At 42.4% G+C, this 19,275-nt stretch overlaps 1 protein-coding gene across 1 annotated transcript in view; it reads right to left on the bottom strand.

Moving 5' to 3' along the window:
• The window catches only part of tnfsf10l (TNF superfamily member 10, like), a 50,702-nt gene that overhangs the window by 11,943 nt on the left and 19,484 nt on the right, over positions 1-19,275 (bottom strand). Inside the window, exon 2 of the mRNA XM_088347440.1 lies at positions 13,413-13,556. Within this exon, the coding sequence (XP_088203566.1) occupies positions 13,413-13,556 (144 nt within the window). The remainder of the gene's footprint in view (positions 1-13,412; positions 13,557-19,275) is intronic.

The following is a 19,275-nucleotide window of genomic DNA, read 5'->3' as shown; positions in this document are numbered from 1 at the left end:
AAGCCAGGTACCTCGAACAAAGGTACTGTACTTGTATTTCTTTCTTTCTCTCTTTCTCTCTCTCTCTTCCTCCCTTTTTCATCCACTCTTTCTCTCTCTCTTTCACTTTCTCTGTCCCTCTTTTTCTCTTTCTTTGTTCCTTTTGGTCTTTTTCTGTCTTTTTACCTTCTTTTGCTCTCTTCCTTTTTTCCTTTTCTCTTTTTCCTTCTGTCTTTCTTTCCTTCTCCTTTCTCTACTTCTCTCTTTTGCTCTATTTCTCTTTTTTCCCCTCTCTTTCTATTCTCTTTTTATCTCTTGTATTTCATTTTTTCTCTCTCTCTCTCCCTCTCCCTCTTTTTTCTCTCTTTCTTTGTCCTACTGTCTATACTTACTTATTTCTTTCTCTTTTATTCTTTCTCTCTAATCTACCCTTCCGGCCCCCGAGACAATGTTATTTCCAACGTGTGGCCCCCAAGTTAAAATGAGTTTGACACCCCTGCCCTAGGTGATTCGACTCCACCAGCAGGTAAAAGAACATCCCCGGCAGGGATTTGACTTTCTGGACCTCTTGACTTTTTGACACTGGTGGTATTTCGGGGCAACTGCCCACCTGGCGAGCCGAATCTATTAAGCATCAAATAAATGAGCCATTCTTTTCAAACCGAAGACGGCGTGGGCGGCGTGTTTTCTCACGGTAATCGTGATCAAAACCGGAAAAGAAACGTGTCGGAACGGAATCCGACTAACGTGAACGGAACGTGTTTGAGTGCCCTCCAGAACAAAAAGGTTCTTGACCTCATGGAACCCATTTGTTTTTGGGCACTCGTCCCACCTCCTAGATCACAGGTGTCAAAGAGGCGGCCCGCGGGCCAAATCAGGCCCGCTAAGGGAATTAATCCGGCCCGTGAGACAACAATTAGAGAAGTGCAAGAGAAAAACAAGCTGCAGGATGTCAACTTGTATTGCCAAAGCCAGGTGCCTCTAACAAAGACACTGTACTTGTATTTATTTATCTCTCTCTCTTTGTCTCTGTCTCTCTCTCTCTCTCTTTGTTTTCCACCCCTTTTCTCCCACTCTGTTTCTTTCACTCTCCGTGTCTCTCTTTTTCTCTCTTTGTTGCTCTTTGTCTCTTTCTCTCTCTGTGTTTTAACCTCTTTTGCTCTAACTTCCTTTTTTCCTTTTCTTTCTTTTCTCTTTCTCTCTTCATACCCTTCGCGCTTTCTTTTCTCTTTTTTCTCCTGTCTTTCTATTCCTCATTGGATTTCCTTCTTCCTCTCCCTTTCTTTTCCCCCTCTCTCACAACTTTTTATCTTTTGTTTTTCACGCTCTCTCCCTCTCTCTCTTTTTCTTTCTTCTCTTTCCCACCTTACCTCATTCTCTTCTTCTCTTTTCTCTCCTTCTCTCTTTATTTATTTCACTTTGTATTTTTTTCTTTCTCTCTCTTTTTCGCCTCTTTCACAGTTTCTCTTTTTAATCTCTTTTGTTAGTCACATTTGCTCTCTTTCTCTTCCTCTCTCTGTCTCTTCCTATCTCTGTCGGTCTCTCTCTCTCTCTGTCTCTTTTCTCTCTCTCTCTCTCTCTCTCTCTCTCTCACCCCCCCTCTCTCTCTCCCTCTTGGTGTATTTTCTCCCTCTCTCTTACTCCCATTTCACTTTGTCCCACCCTCTCTCTTTTCCCTCCCTCTCTTTCTGTCACAAAGAGAGCTTTTTTGTTACTTTTTTTGTTCTCTAATTACTTTTTTCCTACATTTGTTTCTTTTCTTTTTTCCTGGCTTTTTCTCTAAATTTTTCCTTCTTTTTTTCTTTTCCTTTTGTTTCTTTTTTTCTCCGCTTTTCACTACTTTTTCATTTTGGTATTTTTTTCTTTTTTGTTCTATTCCCCCCTTCCTTTAAGTCATGTTGTGCATAATTTTACATCATATTTGGTCATGTTGGGACTAAAGAAGCAAAAACAACCCGAAGAGCCGTTTAGGACCCGAAAGAGCCGGTTCCTTTTAGTGAGCCGAGCCGAAGAAGCCGGTTCTCGACAAACTCTACTAACTTTACTCAACTTCGTTCTACTTCGACTCGACTTCAAAATACCGCATTTAGGACACAACGTCAGGGGAACCTGTGTATTTTTACCTTCATGCACCTTAACTTTGACTTAAGTGGCTTCTTAATTAGCAATTTCGAGCCCTGATTTTTGTGCGCAGGCTCGATTTTCACTGCTTTCAACTGTTTTGATCCGGCAACCTCTGGAATCTTTGGAGCTAAAACAGCAGAGCCCTGTGCAGGCCTTAGTTACATGGCGATGGCTGTTCACAATTTATTAGGCTTCCTACTTTCGTCTGGATGGAGCTTTCACCCAGCAAGCTTGTAAAAACAAGCCGTGAAAAGGAGCTGCATTTTGCATTCAATTAATGAAAATAAATGATCTGATTGGGGCGGCAGTGGCTCGGGAGGTAGAGCGCTCGTCTTGGGATCAAGGGAACCCAGTTCGAATCCCGGCTCGTCCGTGTTACATGTCGAAGTGTCCTTGGGTAAGACACTGAACCCCTAATACCCCCAATTAGCAGGTTAGCGCCTTACATGGCTGCAAGGCCGCTATTGGAAAATGTGAAGCACATTGTAAAGAGCTTTGGGAAGTCATTGACTTGAAAAGCGCTATAGAAATGCACATCATTTCATTTCATTTCATAAGCAATTCTATAGCGCTTTTCAAGTCAAGACTTCCCAAAGCGCTTTACAGAGACGGACTTCCTTTCACTACACAACTACCACGGAATGATGCATGATGGGAAAACCCCAGGCGGCAGACGCATGCGCACACTAGCATCAAACCGCCCGCTTTGTTTGCAACGAAAATAATGATACCGAGATCATTTCATTTCATTACATTTCATCTGCATTTCTATAGCGCTTTAAAGTCAAGACTTCCCAAAGCGCTTTACAGTGTGCTTCACATTTCCCAATAGCGGCCGTGCAGCCATATAAGGCGCTAGCCTGCTTATTGGGGGCATTAGGGGTTCAGTGTCTTACCCAAGGACACTTCCACATGTAACACGGAGGAGCCGGGATTCGAACTGCGATCTCTTGATCCCAAGACGAGCGCTCTACCTCCTGAGCCAATTACTTAATTAATTAATTAAAATTACTGTTGGTAATACACTGATTAAAGGGATAACCACAAACCTGTCCATTTTCTCCTTTTATACTTCCTTTTTTTCTTAACTTCTTTATCCAACAATAATGATTCGTAATATATAGCATCAAAGCAAGTGAGCCGTTTAAGAGCCGGCACTCTTTAATGAGTTGAGCCCAAAAAGCCGGTTCTCTAAAAAGAGACGGACTTCCTTTCACTACACATCTACCACAGAATGATGCATGATGGTAAATCCTAGGCGGCAGACGCATGCGCACAGTAGCATCAACGCTTGCTTCGTTTGCAACGAAAAAAACCATACCGAGATAGAGGCTACCGCGGCGAACTCGTTTGACTCGATTGATTTGCCGTTTGGTGATGCATACCGGATAGTACCTATCATTGACGAATTTGCGTTTTTCCGTACATATTTTCTTGTACCTCCTACCCGTCTTAAAATGCATGATAAAAGTACTTTGTACGGCAAAAACGTACAGGTTGATATAGCCTCAAAGCAAGTGAGCCGTTTGAGAATTGGCTCTCTGTAATGAGTTGAGCCCAAAAAGCCGGTTCTCTAAAAAGAGACGGACTTCCTTTCACTACACAACTACCACGGAATGATGAATGATGGGATATCCCCAGGCGGCAGACGCATGCGCACACTAGCATCAAACCGCTCGTTTTGTTTGCAACGAAAAAAACAATACCGAGATAGAGGCTACCGCGGCGGACCGGTTTGACTCGATTGATTTACCGTTTGGTGATAGTTGGTGTATACCGGATGGTACCCATCATTGACAAATTTGCGTTTTTCCGTACAGATTTTCTTGTACGTTGTACACGTCTTAAAATGCATCATACGGCAAAAACGTACAGGTTGACGGGTATGATATAGCATCAAAGCAAGTGAGCCGTTTGAGAGCCGGCTCTCTTTAATGAAATGAGCCCAAATAGCCGGTTCTCTAAAAAGAGACGGACTTTCTTTCACTACAAAACTACTACAGAATGATGCATGATGGGAAAACCCCAGGCGGCAGACAAAAACGTACAGGTTGACAGGTATGGAGTTGTTCAGTGTTTTGACTCAAAAGTAGAGCTGCTGATGATCTACCTCCGTTGATACACAAAGATGTTCCAGTGGAAAGTAACTTCTAACCTCTTCTGCCTTTTCATTGAGCTGCCAGGAGAGGTTTCACCTCTTTATTCACTCGTCAGGCCCGGTAAGATTTAGGAATGAGGGAAAGGACGGAGGGGGTAGAACCACTGAGGGAAAAACCTTCAACATGCAGGCACATGAAGGAGCCTTTCTCCTGCAGATTAGCGGGGGCTGCAACCCAATACTTGAATACATCTCTTGGCCTGGACAGGCCCGGGCTGGCTCTCTTGGTCTGCATGTAGGGTTCAGACGGGCAGGGTTGCTTTAACTTGATTACTTTCGATTACTTTTGGATTACTCCAATACCAAATATGCTCATAAAAGACAAAAGAAACTAAATATGAATAAAATGACTCCATTTTGTGCAGGCTTGGGGAGTAACGGAACACATGGAACGGCAAAAATGATGTTGGCAAGCTGTTTGGATTTATTTTCATTTTGTTTCTGTCGCATTTTATGTTAGTTTTGCTGGAGATCAAAGAGATCAAAGCCAGGAGAGAAAGCTTACCACGTGTTGTGAGTCATCATTTTATTCCTATTGAGTTTCTTTTGTCTTTTATTAGCATATTTGGTATTGGAGTCATCCAAATGTCATTGAAAGTAATCCAGTTAAAGTAACCTTACCCAACCCTGATTATTGACATGTCGCCAAACATTTTCTGCACTGGGAATCGAACCCGGGTCGCAGCGGTTTGAAGGCTGAAACCCAACGACCACTAGGGATACAGTTAGGATATATTGGATTGGATCTCATGATCACACAATTTTGACTCACCGTGCCAGAAACGGATGTTAGAGAATGGAGTAAACCGAAAAATAATAATAAATGCAATAAAGCACGGCGAGGGAAACTACTTTTTGATGTTTTAGATAATTATTTTGGCTTAGCGTTTTTCATATCTTTCTGTTTCCTCCATTCTCTAACATTTGTTTCTGGTACCGTGAGTAAAATGAGTCTGATGATGAAATAAAATTAGCCGCTAGTCCAGGGGTGTCAGCTCTCTCACCACCGTGACCCGGGTTCGATTCCCTGCGCATACAATGTTTTGATGATTATGGTAAGTGACGTTTATTGATTGATCTATTATTGCACAAATAAGGTAGTATTCTGTAAAACCTTGTGTCATAACCAGGGTTGGGTCGGGTTACTTGAACTTGATTACTTTCAAGTACTTTTGGATTACTCCAATACCAAATATGCTAATAACAGACAAAAGAAACGAAATAGGAATAAAATGACTACAGTTTCTGCAGGCTTGGGGAGTAACGGAATACATGGAACGGCAAAAATGATGTTTGGATTTATTTTCATTTTGTTTCTGTCGCATTTGATGTTCGTTTTGCCGGAGATCAAAGAGATCAAAGCCAGGAGAGAAAGCTTACCACGTGTTGCGAGTCATCATTTTATTCCTATTTAGTTTCTTTTGTCTTGTATTAGCATATTTGCTATTGGAGTCATCCAAAAGTCATTGAAAGTAATCCAGTTAAAGTAACCCTACCCAACCCTGATTGTTAATAATAAACAGAAATAGCAAACTAAAGATTCAATTGTTGACTTCTTCCTCGGATAATTTGACAATGGCGTCGAAAAACCGGTCTTGAGGTTTGGCCAGATTCTCCGGTTTCTTGAAAATAGTCCATGCTCACTTGAGGGAAATTCCTTATCTGTTTGCCTGCTTGAAAGAGAAAAGAACACAAAAAACGCCCGTGCACCATACATGTGCGCTTCATTTGTTTCCCTACTGCAGGGGTGGGCAAACTACAGCCCGCGGGCCACATGCGGCCAGTTAGGCTTTTTAAAGTGAGCCACAAAAAGTAAAGTACTACTAATAAAAAAAATGCTTGTCTGGTGCCAACTTGTCCCTTTGTTGAACAAAAATACTACTGCAGAAATCTGATCAAAATACTGCAAAAGTACTAGAAAACTGTATATCAAATTCAGTGATTAGAAACAGGGACATCCTTGTTGTAAACTAGAACAGGATCAGGACCCAAACGCGTGACGTTGTCACGCAAGCCTTTTATTTTATGGGAAACGGGGAGTCATGCTGGTTAGGCACCGGTCTGGCGTGGAAAGACAGGAAGCCAGAGACCGACGAGATCGATTCCGATTGCCCGAGCAGATATCGAACAGATGGGGGTGATACCGGACAGGACGGGACAGACAGGATTGCCAATGAAACAGGATATCGAAATAAAACAGGACAAACAAGACAGGAATGGAAACTGGATAGAATAATAAACAAGACAAAAATAGACTGAAAAAAAATGGAAACCGAAATTAAACAGGACAAAGTAAACGGGAACAATACCGGACAAGAAATATCAACAGGAACGAGTAGAAACCCACGTCTTGCAAGGCAGAAGTTCGTTGACGGGCTAACAAAGGAAAAACGAGAGCACTGAGCTTAAATAGACAGAAAGCCAATCTGTCAATGAGCCGCAGCTGGCGCCACACGGGTGGGGCCAATTGGGCGCCATGGCAACCGTAACAGTAATGTATTATTTTGCTTGCATTATGAAAAGAATTAAATATGATTGAAATACTACTACAGTAATACTATAATACATAAAAAGTACAAAAAAAATATTACAACAGAGATACTACAAAAATACTACTACAGTAAGATGACAAAAACACTACTATTGAAACAGTGCAAATATACTACAGATATCCAACAAAAAATAGCAGTATTAATACTATGATAAAAATACCACTACAAAAACATAATGATAGAAATCCCACAACAGAAATATTGCAACAGAAATACTAGAAAAGTAAACTACAGCAGTATTACGAAACTACTTAAGAAATACTACAAAACACTACAGAGATGGCGGTGTAGAGAACGGAAAAACATGTCAGTAGCCGGGACAGGAGATCAAAAACGTGGTCGGGGTCGTAAGCGAGTCGTAAGCCAGGAAACCAGAGTAGACGTGGTCGGGGACAAAAAGAGGTCGAAAGCTGGGACGGGAGCGTAGACGTGGTCAGGATCAAAAACCGGTCGAAGCCGGGGGACAGACGGAAGCAAAAAACAGGTGCTAGTCAGGGTCGAAAAAGGCTTGCCTAGTGTGAACTGAGGTTCGCAGACGGACTGACCAAAGGGGACAGACATGAGTGGGTTTAAATAGGGACAGGGAGACAATCAGAGTCCGAGGTGAAGCATATCGGTAATCATGACACACCCAGACAATAGTGTGTTTTCCGCAAATCACCATTTTTATTATAAATAAAAAAAGTTCCTAAATAAATAGAAAGTACTGTACAATGGAGAAACAGAAGGTTTGAAATATTTTTTTCATTCCCTCAAACTTTGGAATTTTCCGAAGGGCCCTAAACTTTTGAACGGCGGTGTATATTTATTCATGAGCGAAAACACGGAATTTTCTAGATTCTTTGGCGCCAACTGCCTCGGACTCTGATTGGCTCCCTGTCCCTATTTAAACCCACTCCTTTCTGTCACCTGTGGTCAGTCCGTCGGCTAACCTCAGTTAACGCTAGGCAAGCCTTTTTCGACCCTGACTCCCACCTGTTTTTGCTCCCGTCGGTCTCCCGGCTTCAACCCGTTTTTTGATCCCGACCACGTCTACTCTCCTCTCCTGGCTTTCGACTCGTTTCCGATCCCGACCACGTTTTTTGCTCTCCTGTCCCGGCTACTTAGCCGTTTTTTTCCGTTCCCGAAACCGCCATCGCTCGCCACGGAAGTCCCACTAGTCCTGCTTCCCGCCACCAGCGATCACCGGATCATGGACACAATCCTTTCCTTTCTTCCAACAAAACTGAGAGAAACGTAAGGCAAGTGGGTCCTGTCTCCGTTCTGGTCCTGACAGGAATAGGTCTCCAGGATTGGGATATTTTAAACCCAACGGGAGCCCCAAAGTCTAAATAGTTGCTTTCCGTGTTCACAGGGCTAGGGGCAAAAGTCTTTTGGGGTACCCCCCCTCCCCGAGTGTCTGATATGTGACCCCTTTGCAAAAGTAATAGACCACGCCAGTTCTAGTTTTGTGTTTGTTATGCAGAGGATTCCAGCCAATCCCTTTTTTCCATTCCACTTTGAGCCCTTCACCATGCCAAAGATCCGTGAAAGTGGCTTAAGATTTCATATAAATATTGATCTTCCCTTTCCCGGTTTTATATTCCTTCAGGATGAGCATATTTTCCCTTCCAAGCAAGTTCAAATTCAAGCATTTTTCAATCCCTGTAAACGTGACATCAAAATTCAAGCATTTTTAAGGATTTCAAGCACCTGTATGAACCCGGTCGGTCATCTCCTTGTCGCGAGAGTTTGGATCCAACCATTAAAGTTTAAAAGTAAACTGAAGCTTATCACAGGGGTTTTACTCCTTCGCCATGGAGAAATTCAAGTACTTTTTAAGGACTTTAGTAACCAAGTTTTCCATTATCTCCAGTACCATTAAAGAAAAGGAATCTGGTGAGAATGGTGTATTTTGCAGAGCACCAAATATATCTGCCTATATCTGGGCATTTATGAAGACACATGATTTTTAGATCAACAATAATATTCAAGCATGTTCAAAGATTTCAAGCACCCGCACGAACCCCGATGGCAACCATGTCGAGCATTCACAAGCAGGTTACGCACACTTTTCAAACCTTAAAACATACATTTGAATTCAAGCATTTGAAAGGATTCCAAACACCTGAACGAACACTGATGGCAACGATGTCAAGTATTGACAAGCACTTCAAGTAAAATTCAAGCGTTTTTCAAGGATTCCAAACACCCCAATGAACCCTGATGGCAACAATGTCAAGCATTTCCAAGCGCTTGACACAAAATTCAAGCGTTTCCAAGGATTTCAAGCACCCGCACAAATCCTGTTGGCAACCATGTCGATCATTCACAAAGACTTTATGCAAACTTTTCAACCCTTGAAAACACGACATTAAAATTCAAGCATTTGCAAGGATTCCAAACATCGAACGAACCCTGATGGCAACAATGTCAAGCATCTACAAGCGCTTGACACAAAATTCAAGCGTTTTCAAGGATTCCAAACATCGAACGAACCCTGATGGCAACAATGTCAAGCATCTACAAGCGCTTGACACAAAATTCAAGCGTTTTCAAGGATTCCAAACACCACAATGATCCCAGATGGACACAATGCACTTGATGAGCACTTCAACAAAAATTCAAGCATTTGCAAGGAATCCAAACACCAGAACAAACCCTGACGGCAACTATGTCAAGCATTTACAAGCACTTGACACAAAATTCAAGCGTTTTCAAGGATTTCAAGCACCTGCACAAATCCTGATGGCAACAATGCACTTGATGAGCACTTCAACTAAAATTCAAGCATTTGCAAGGATTCCAAACACCAGAACAAACCCTGACGGCAACTATGTCAAGCATTTACAAGCGCTTGACACAAAATTCAAGCGTTTTCAAGGATTTCAAGCACCTGCACAAATCCTGATGGCAACAATGCACTTGATGAGCACTTCAACAAAAATTCAAGCATTTGCAAGGAATCCAAACACCAGAACAAACCCTGACGGCAACTATGTCAAGCATTTACAAGCACTTGACACAAAATTCAAGCGTTTTCAAGGATTTCAAGCACCTGCACAAATCCTGATGGCAACAATGCACTTGATGAGCACTTCAACTAAAATTCAAGCATTTGCAAGGATTCCAAACACCAGAACAAACCCTGACGGCAACTATGTCAAGCATTTACAAGCGCTTGACACAAAATTCAAGCATTTTCAAGGATTCCAGACACCCAAACGCAACCTGACGGCAACAATGCCAAGTATTGACAAGCACTTCAACCCAAAATTCAAGCATTTGCAAGGATTCCAAACACCCGAACGAAACCCTACGGCAACAATGCCAAGTATTCACATGCACTTCAACTAAAATTCAAGCGTTTTCAAGGATTCTAAACACCCGATCGAACCCCAACGGCAACTATGTCAAGCATTTACAAGCGCTTCCAAGGATATCAAGCACCTGCACAAATCCTGATGGCAACAATGTCAAGTATTGACAAGCACTTCAACCCAAAATTCAAACATCTTCAAGGCTTCCAAACACCCCAACGAACCCTGACGGCAACTATATCAAGCATTTACAAGCGCTTGACACAAAATCCAAGCGTTTCCAAGGATTTCAAGCACCCGAACAAACCCCGAACCAAGCAGACGAGTTTAAAAGAAACCCGGCGCTTATCATCCGGCGTGGGCGGCGCCCGCGCTCTCTCATCAAATCTAAAAATAGAAGCGGGTCGGATTCAGCCCTGACTGGTCGTACGTGATTTGAAGTCCTGGTCGAGGACTGAAAATGCACACGCGCACACATTTTACACGCTAGCCAAAATGAGGTCAATGCTGTTTTGCCGTGACTCAGAATTGGCAGCCTGACAGAAGCACAACAATCTTCATTCTTCATTGGAAGTAAACCTGGCGGCCTGACAAAAAATCTCTTTTCCGGGGTTTATCCGCCATTTTCATGGTGAAATTCAATTTTAAAGGTATTCCCAAACAAAATTCTAGGTACAGGACGTGTAACATTCCTCCCTACCATTATGCAAAATATTCCTTCCACTCACTGAGAGACTTGAGAAATTTAGTCTCAAAATTGTTTCCCCTGTGATGTCACTGAAGGAACACAACACTTTCAAAATGGCGAATCCCATTAACTCGTTCAATTCCATAGAGCAGGTGTGTCATTTTAACTCGGGGGCCACACGAAAGAACAAACATTCTGTCGGGGGCCGGACGAGTAGATTAAAGAGAAAGAAAAAGAGAGATAAAGAAATAAGAGAAAGAGGGAGGGAAAAGGAGAGAGGCTGGGACAAAGAAAGAGAGAGAGGGAGAGAGCGTGAGAAACAAAAGAGATTAAAAGTTGTGAGAGAGGGGGAAAAGAAAGGGAGAGGAGAAAAGAAATCCAAAGAGAAACAGAAAGACAGAAGGAGAGAAAAGAGAAAAGAAAGTGCGAAGGGTAGGAAGAGAGAAAGAGAGAAAGAGAAAAGGAAAAAAAGGAAGTTAGAGCAAAAGATGTTAAAAAGACACAGAGAGAGAAAGAAACAAAGAGCAACAAAAAAAAGAGAAAAAAAGAGACACCGAGAGTGAAAGAGACAGAGACAGAGAGTGGGAGAAAAGGGGTGGAAGAGAGAGAGAGAGAGAGAGAGAGAGAGAGAGAAAGAGAGAGAGAGAGCGAGAGAGAGAAATAAATACAAGTACAGTGTCTTTTTGAGAGAAAGAGAGGGAGAGAAAAAGAGAGAGGGTGGAAATTCAAGAAATGGAAAGACAGAAGGAGAGAAAAGAGAGCGTGAAGGGTAGGAAGAGAGAAAAAGAAAAGAGAGAAAAGGAAAAAGGGAAGTTAGAGCAAAAGAAGTTAAAAAGACACAGAGAGAGAAAGAAACAAAGAGCAACAAAAAAAGACAAAAAGAGAGACACCGAGAGTGAAAGAGACGGAGACAGAGTGGGAGAAAAGGGGAAGAAAAGAGAGAGAGAGAGAGAGAGAGAAAAAGAAATACAAATACAGGGTCTTTGTTCGAGGCACCTTTCTTTGGCAACCTCAAGTTGACATATTTCAACCAACAGCTTGTTTTTCTCTTGCGCTTCTCTAAATGTTGTCTCGCGGGCCGGATTCAAATCCTTAGCGGGCCTGATCTGCCCCGCGGGCCGCCTGTTTGACACCTGTATACTATTATCCATAACATTATTTTGTTGTTGAGTTATTGTCTATCTATCTATCTATCTATCTATCTATCTATCTATCTATCTATCTATCTATCTATCTATCTATCTATCTCCCTCGCTTTACCTCTCTCTCTCTCTCACTATCTATCTATCTATCTATCTATCTATCTATCTATCTCCCTCGCTTTACCTCTCTCTCTCTCTCACTATCTATCTATCTATCTATCTATCTATCTATCTATCTATCTATCTATCTATCTATCTATCTATCTATCTATCTATCTATCTATCTATCTATCTCCCTCGCTTTACCTCTCTCTCTCTCACTATCTATCTATCTATCTATCTATCTATCTATCTATCTATCTATCTATCTATCTATCTATCTATCTATCTATCTCTCTTGCTTTACCTCTCTCTCTCACTATCTATCTATCTATCTATCTATCTATCTATCTATCTATCTATCTATCTATCTATCTATCTATCTATCTATCTCCCTCGCTTTACCTCTCTCTCTCTCTCTCTCACTATCTATCTATCTATCTATCTATCTATCTATCTATCTATCTATCTATCTATCTATCTATCTATCTATCTATCTATCTATCTCCCTCGCTTTACCTCTCTCTCTCTCACTATCTATCTATCTATCTATCTATCTATCTATCTATCTATCTATCTATCTATCTATCTATCTATCTATCTATCTCTCTTGCTTTACCTCTCTCTCTCACTATCTATCTATCTATCTATCTATCTATCTATCTATCTATCTATCTATCTATCTATCTCCCTCGCTTTACCTCTCTCTCTCTCTCTCTCACTATCTATCTATCTATCTATCTATCTATCTATCTATCTATCTATCTATCTATCTATCTATCTATCTATCTATCTATCTATCTATCTCCCTCGCTTTACCTCTCTCTCTCTCACTATCTATCTATCTATCTATCTATCTATCTATCTATCTATCTATCTATCTATCTATCTATCTCCCTCGCTTTACCTCTCTCTCTCTCACTATCTATCTATCTATCTATCTATCTATCTATCTATCTATCTATCTATCTATCTATCTATCTATCTATCTATCTATCTATCTATCTATCTATCTATCTATCTATCTATCTATCTATCTATCTATCTATCTATCTATCTATCTATCTCTCTCTCTCGCTTTACCTCTCTCTCTCACTATCTATCTATCTATCTATCTAGACAAGGTCTCACAGCACACTAGTTGGAAAACACGGGTTTAATGAGCTTGCATTAAGCAAATGCTAAAGAGAGGAACAGCTAAAACAGGGCCTGTTGACTGTAAACTGTAGTTTCACAGCTTTGACTTTGCACGTATTAAAATTGGAAGCATGCGGAGAAGTTTGGCATAGCCTCCAAAAGAAACTCCAGAACCATACCTGGCTCCTGAGCCATTCCGAACCCCAGCTTCAGAGTCCTCCACGCTGAACTTACCTTGGAGATGTAGGCTTTGATGCCCTCTGCCAACTTGATGCAAGGTTCCCCCAGGAGTTGGGCCAGCTTTTCTGGGATTTCCTGGTCCAGAGCGTTGAGTAAACTCAGACATTTGAGCTCCTCCGTTACCCCCTGACTCCGCACCTGCAAAAAGTAACATCATCATTTGTCATCTGGACAACAGATTAGGGAAAAGTCCACCAGAGTCAACATGTGGTCTTCAACGCAGCTTGAGGTTGTCGTTTTTCATTTACAAGAAAGGTTTTTTGTGTTACTTGAGGATCACGTAACCCTTCCGCCCCCACTCCCTGTCCACATGTGACTCCACCGTCTTGCTGAGACAGCGTTAGCTAAGACAACACACTTGAGTTTCTCCTTCTCGTTCATGTTTTGCTGCAGGAGGATCTGGGTCAGCATGGCAGGAGGGTGAAGGGTTTACGGGAAAGCTTGGGATTCTTCGAAAGGGGAGTCGGGGCGAGTGAGTCAGCCGGCTGTCTGCCCCGATGGCAGTCACATGTGGTGTGTGGCCGACGTCCCCGTCTTTCTGACGTTTCATCACTCGGTCTGCGATCGTCCTGTTCTTTCGAGCTGCCCCCCAAAAAAATTCAGCTCCATTGTTTTGTTGCTCTGGCTCGCCCCAGAAGCTCATAGACAGGAGCAAAGGACCAAAAGTGTCAGTGCTTCCATGGCTTTATTGTGGTACTCAGGAAGTGTTAAGTCAAGTCAAGTCTAGTCATGTTTATTAATCACAATCAAGAGTCTCAAAGGGCTGCACAGATCAAAGACTTTTGCAAACTACAGACTATTTATGACACCATCCCCTGATCTAAAACCTATATGAGGGCAAGGAAAAACTCAAAAACCTCAGGATGAGTCAAGTCAAGTCAAGTTTATTTGTATTGCCCTTAATCACAAAGAGTCTCAAAGGGCTGCACGGATCAAAGACTTTTGCAAACTACAGACTATTTATGACACCATCCCCTGATCTAAAACCTATATGAGGGCAAGGAAAAACTCAAAAACCTCAGGATGAGTCAAGTCAAGTCAAGTTTATTTGTATTGCCCTTAATCACAAAGAGTCTCAAAGGGATGCACAGATCAAAGACTTTTGCAAACTACAGACTATTTATGACACCATCCCCTGATCTAAAACCAACATGAGGGCAAGGAAAAACTCAAAACCTCAACATGTCGAGTCATGTTTATTTGTTTGGCCCTTAATCACAAAGAGTCTCAAAGGGCTGCACAAATCCAAGACTATTACAAACTACAGACTATTTATGACACCATCCCCTGATCTAAAACCTACATGAGGCCAATGAAAAACTCAAAAAAGATCAGGATGTGTCAAGTTGAGTCAAGTCAAGTTTATTTGTGACGCCCTTAATCACAAAGAGTCTCAAAGGGCTGCACAAATCAAAGACTTTTGCAAACTACAGACCATTATGACTTCATCCCCTGATCTAAAACCTACATGAGGGCAAATAATACACACATTATCAACATGAAATATAGATTATTTATATGCTATAGAGTAGGAGTGTGTTTTAAGCCTAGATTTAAACATTTCCACTGAGGTTGCAGATCGAGTCTCAGGGGGAAGAGCATTCCACAGCACCGGGGCCCGAATAGCGAAGGCTCTCAAACCTGTGGATTTCTTCTTGGCTCTTAGGATCACGAGTAGACCAGCATTTTCAGAGCGAAGGCTCTGGACCAGAACATAGGGCGAAATTAAATCTAAAAGATATGAGGGAACAAGTCCATGCATGATTATGTATAATACCAACAGAACCTTAAAATCACATCTTAGGCTAACCGGGAGCCAATGCAGGTTAGCTAAAATCGGGGTCATGTCAAAGCCTGGCTGCAGCATTTTGGCTCTTGATTTTGGACTTCAGGAGACCGGAGAGTGGTGCATTAAAATATGACACCTACATTTTTGACTGAATCACTCTGGGTGATATTACATTTGTTCACAGCAGTTTTTGAGAACAAGCCACTGCATTTAGAAGGACCAATATCTAAAATTTCGGTCTTTTCGGAGTTAAGGCGCAAGAAGTTGGGTGACATCCATTCTCCAAATTTTCACGATTTAGTGTGGCAGATTCAGAAGATATAGTTGAGTGTCATCTGAGTAGCAATGGAAACTGATATTATACTTGCGAATAATATCACCTCATGTAAATACTGAAAAGAAGGGGGCCAAGTACTGAACCCTGCGGAACACCACAGGTAACACTAAAGGGCTCAGATGTCATTTCACCCTATTTAACACAGAGCGTCCTATCTGAGAGGTAGGATCTGAACCATAAGAGGACGGTTCCTGAGAGACCGATCCATTATTCCAACCGTTCCAGTAAGAATTGTTTGTTTTTTAGTGTGTAGCGATCGGCTCCTGGGTTTGTTTATTCCACGCCCGTGCAGCGCTTCCCGAAACTCTAATTCAGAAAAGGTCGATTGACTGGGAAACATAAATGCTATCATCTTTTGACAAGATAGTGCTGACGGTGCAGACCGCAGAGCATGGCGGGGGGCGGCAGAACGGTCTCGCTGTTTTCCAATTGTTATTCCGTGCATCCATGGACCTCCACAAGGCCGGCGGGGGAAGGGCGGGTGATCTATGGTGGGAAAGGCAGTGGCCAATCCAAACAGAACATGTGAGAAATACCTTTTCAACTGGTACCCTGGGTCAAATCTGGTACCCTGGGCCAAAAATCAAATCTCGATTTTGTATCGTTTTTAAAGGTGGGGTTCATCGTTTCAACGTGTAGAAACATTCTCTCTGATTTGATTTCCCCCTATGTTCCTGGACTTGTGACTCCGAGAGCCAAGAAGTCTGCAGGTTCGAGAGCGTTCTCCATCCGGGCCTTGGTGCTATGGAACGCCCTGCCTCCGGAGATAAGATCTGCAACCTCAATGGAAGTTTTTAAATCGAGGCTTAAGACACACTTCTATTCCAAAGCTTCTGATTGATGCCCAACTCATATTCTGTATTGTCCTGTCTTTTTCCGACTGCCTGCCTGGTGGTGATACGAAGGAGAAGGACGATTTGAGATGAGTCAGAGGACCAACGTTTCACCTGAAGCATGTGAACACCTGCATGGACCAGCTGGCATGTTGGTTTAAGGTCAGGTCATTGTGTCATTGTAATCCTGTGCAGTCCTTTGAGACATTTTTGTGATTAAGGGCGTCATAAATAAATTTGATTTGACTTGACTTTCTGTAGACCTTTGATAATGAGTCAAAAGGACAAAAGTTGGCTGTTTCCGGCTCTCCCAATTTGAGAAAATAATCTGGCATCGAATAAGTTAACACAACATGTGAGGCCAGCTCTGAAACAGACAGTGATGGCAGCTTGGAAGTCAGCTATTGTGGCTATTAATTTGTGTTTTTCGCCGTGTGTGTCGCTGTTGGAATAATTCGGTCGAGCTAGCTCGCCATTAGGGCTGCCGAGGGCTTTCTCGTTTTGTTTTCTCTCGGTTGGTTCTCATTGGCTGTCTGGCGATGTCTCCACTTTTTCTGCGTTTCTTGGTTTAGTTAGCATTTTTTCAACAAATTCAACAAAACTTCCAAACTCGCTCTCCAGAAAAAAGCTTTATTGTGGTGCTCGGGAAGTGATAAAAATTGTTTGTTTTTATAGTGAGTTCAGAGAGCCTTTATACCCCCCCCCCCCTTCACCCAACACGCTCATTTGCTTCCTTTTAGCACCGCAGTCCCAGGACTAGCAACACAGTAGGTAGCCGCACGAACCATGGTGGCAACCATGCCAAGCATTCACAAGGACTTTATGCAAACACTTTTCAACCCTTAAAAACATTAAAATTCAAGCATTTGCAATTATTCCAAACACCCGAACGAACCCTGATAGCAACAATTTCAAGCCTCTTCAAGCGCTTGACACAAAATTCAATCATTTTCAAGGATTCCAAACACCTGAACGAACCCTGACGGCAACTATGTCAAGCATTTACGAGCACTTGACACAAAATTCAAGCGTTTCCAAGGATTTCAAGCACCCGATCAAATCCTGATGGCAACCATGTCAAGCATTTACAAGCACTTCAACCCAAATTCAAGCATTTCTAAGGATTCCAAACACCCAAGCTAACCCCGACGGCAACTATGTCAAGCATTTACAAGCACTTGACACAAAATTCAAGCGTTTTCAAAGATTCCAAACAACCGAACAAACCCTGATGGCAACAATGTCAAGCATTTACCAGCACTTCAACCCAAATTCAAGCATTTCCAAGGATACCAAACACCCGAACGACCCTGATGGCAACTATGTCAAGCATTTACAAGCGCTTAACACAAAATTCAAGCATTTGCAATGATTCCAAACACCTGAACGAACCCTGATGGCAGCAATGTCAAGCACTTACAAGCACTTCAACCCAAATTCAAGCATTTCCAAGGATTCCAAACACCCGAGCGAACCCCGAAAGCAACTATGTCAAGCATTTACAAGCGCTTGACACAAAATTCAAGCGTTTTCAAGGATTCCAAACACCCTAACGAACCCTGATGGCAACAATGCCAAGTATTGACAATCACTTCAACCCAAATTCAAGCATTTCCAAGGTTTCCAAATACCCAAGTGAACGGCAACTAGGTCAAGCATTTACAAGCGTTTGACACAAAATTCAAGCATTTTCAAGGATTCCAAACACCCGAACGAACCCTGATGGCAACAATGTCAAGCATTTACAAGAACTTTAACCCAAATTCAAGCGTTTTCAAGGATTTCAAACACCCGAACGAACCATGATGGCAACATTGCAGAAGGAAGGGGAGAGGAGTAAGGGTGGAAAGTGATTTCCGACTTGTGCCTGTTTTCTTTTCTTTTGTTAGTGTAGCCTGAAAACGGTGAAAGTAAGAAAAGGTCTGTTTTCAATACGGTCTCAACGCCAACCCAAACCCTTGAAAAGATGAAAAAAAAAACTATTAGTCCTTGAGGAATGAGTTTATTGAATCCACCTTTGAATATTTTCTCGATTAAGTATGTGTTAACAATGCCAAACTGGGCCATTATGGGTATTTTTTCCACAACGCCCATCTGCTTTGATTTTACTTCTATCAAAGCTGTTCAGAAATGGAGAGGTTGTAATGGAGAGTGATGTCATCACCTGTATTAGTGAAATATTCGACCGACTTTCAAAAATCAAGGAGAATGCCGAAAGTAAGAGGAGGCTGGCTTTATTTACATGATTACTTTCAGTGCACGCCGAACAGAAATGGGTGGTTAGCACGCAGCCCCACGGTGCAGAGGATCAGGGTTTAAATCCAGCGACCTCCCTGTGTGGAGTTTGCATGTTCTCCCCATGCTTGCGTGGGTTTCCTCCGGGCACTCCGGTTTCCTCCAACATTCCAAAAACATGCATGTTAGGTTGATTGGACAGTCCAAATTGGCCCTAGGTGTGAATGAGCATGTGATTTGTCTGATGGGCTCCAGCAATCCCACGACCCTACTGTGGATAAGCAGTGCAGATAATGGGTGAATGGAATCGAACCTGCGACCTCTCAGTCCCTAGACTACTCTACCTCATTTGAGGTTGAAACTCCTTGAGTCAGAACCAAATCAAGCGTTTCCATCTCTATGAGTCGGCAAATCAATCAGTTCAATCCATTATCTGCACCACTTATCCTCAGTAGGGTCTCGGGGGTGCTGGAGCCCGTCCCATCTATCTTCGGATACTGGTTGCCAGCCAGTCTTAGGGCACACAGGGACAGACAATTCGCTCGCACATTCACACCTAGGGACAATTTGGACCGGCCAATCCACCTGAAATGCATGTTTTTGGAATGTGGGAGAAAACCCACGCAAGCACGGGGAGGACATGCAAACTCCAAACAGGAGGTT

Source organism: Urocampus carinirostris, chromosome 11 (assembly GCF_059441175.1).
Source record: "Urocampus carinirostris isolate Australia breed hairy pipefish chromosome 11, RoL_Ucar_1.0, whole genome shotgun sequence".
Classification (NCBI taxonomy): domain Eukaryota; kingdom Metazoa; phylum Chordata; class Actinopteri; order Syngnathiformes; family Syngnathidae; genus Urocampus; species Urocampus carinirostris.
This window is presented reverse-complemented; position numbering and strand designations above follow the sequence as displayed.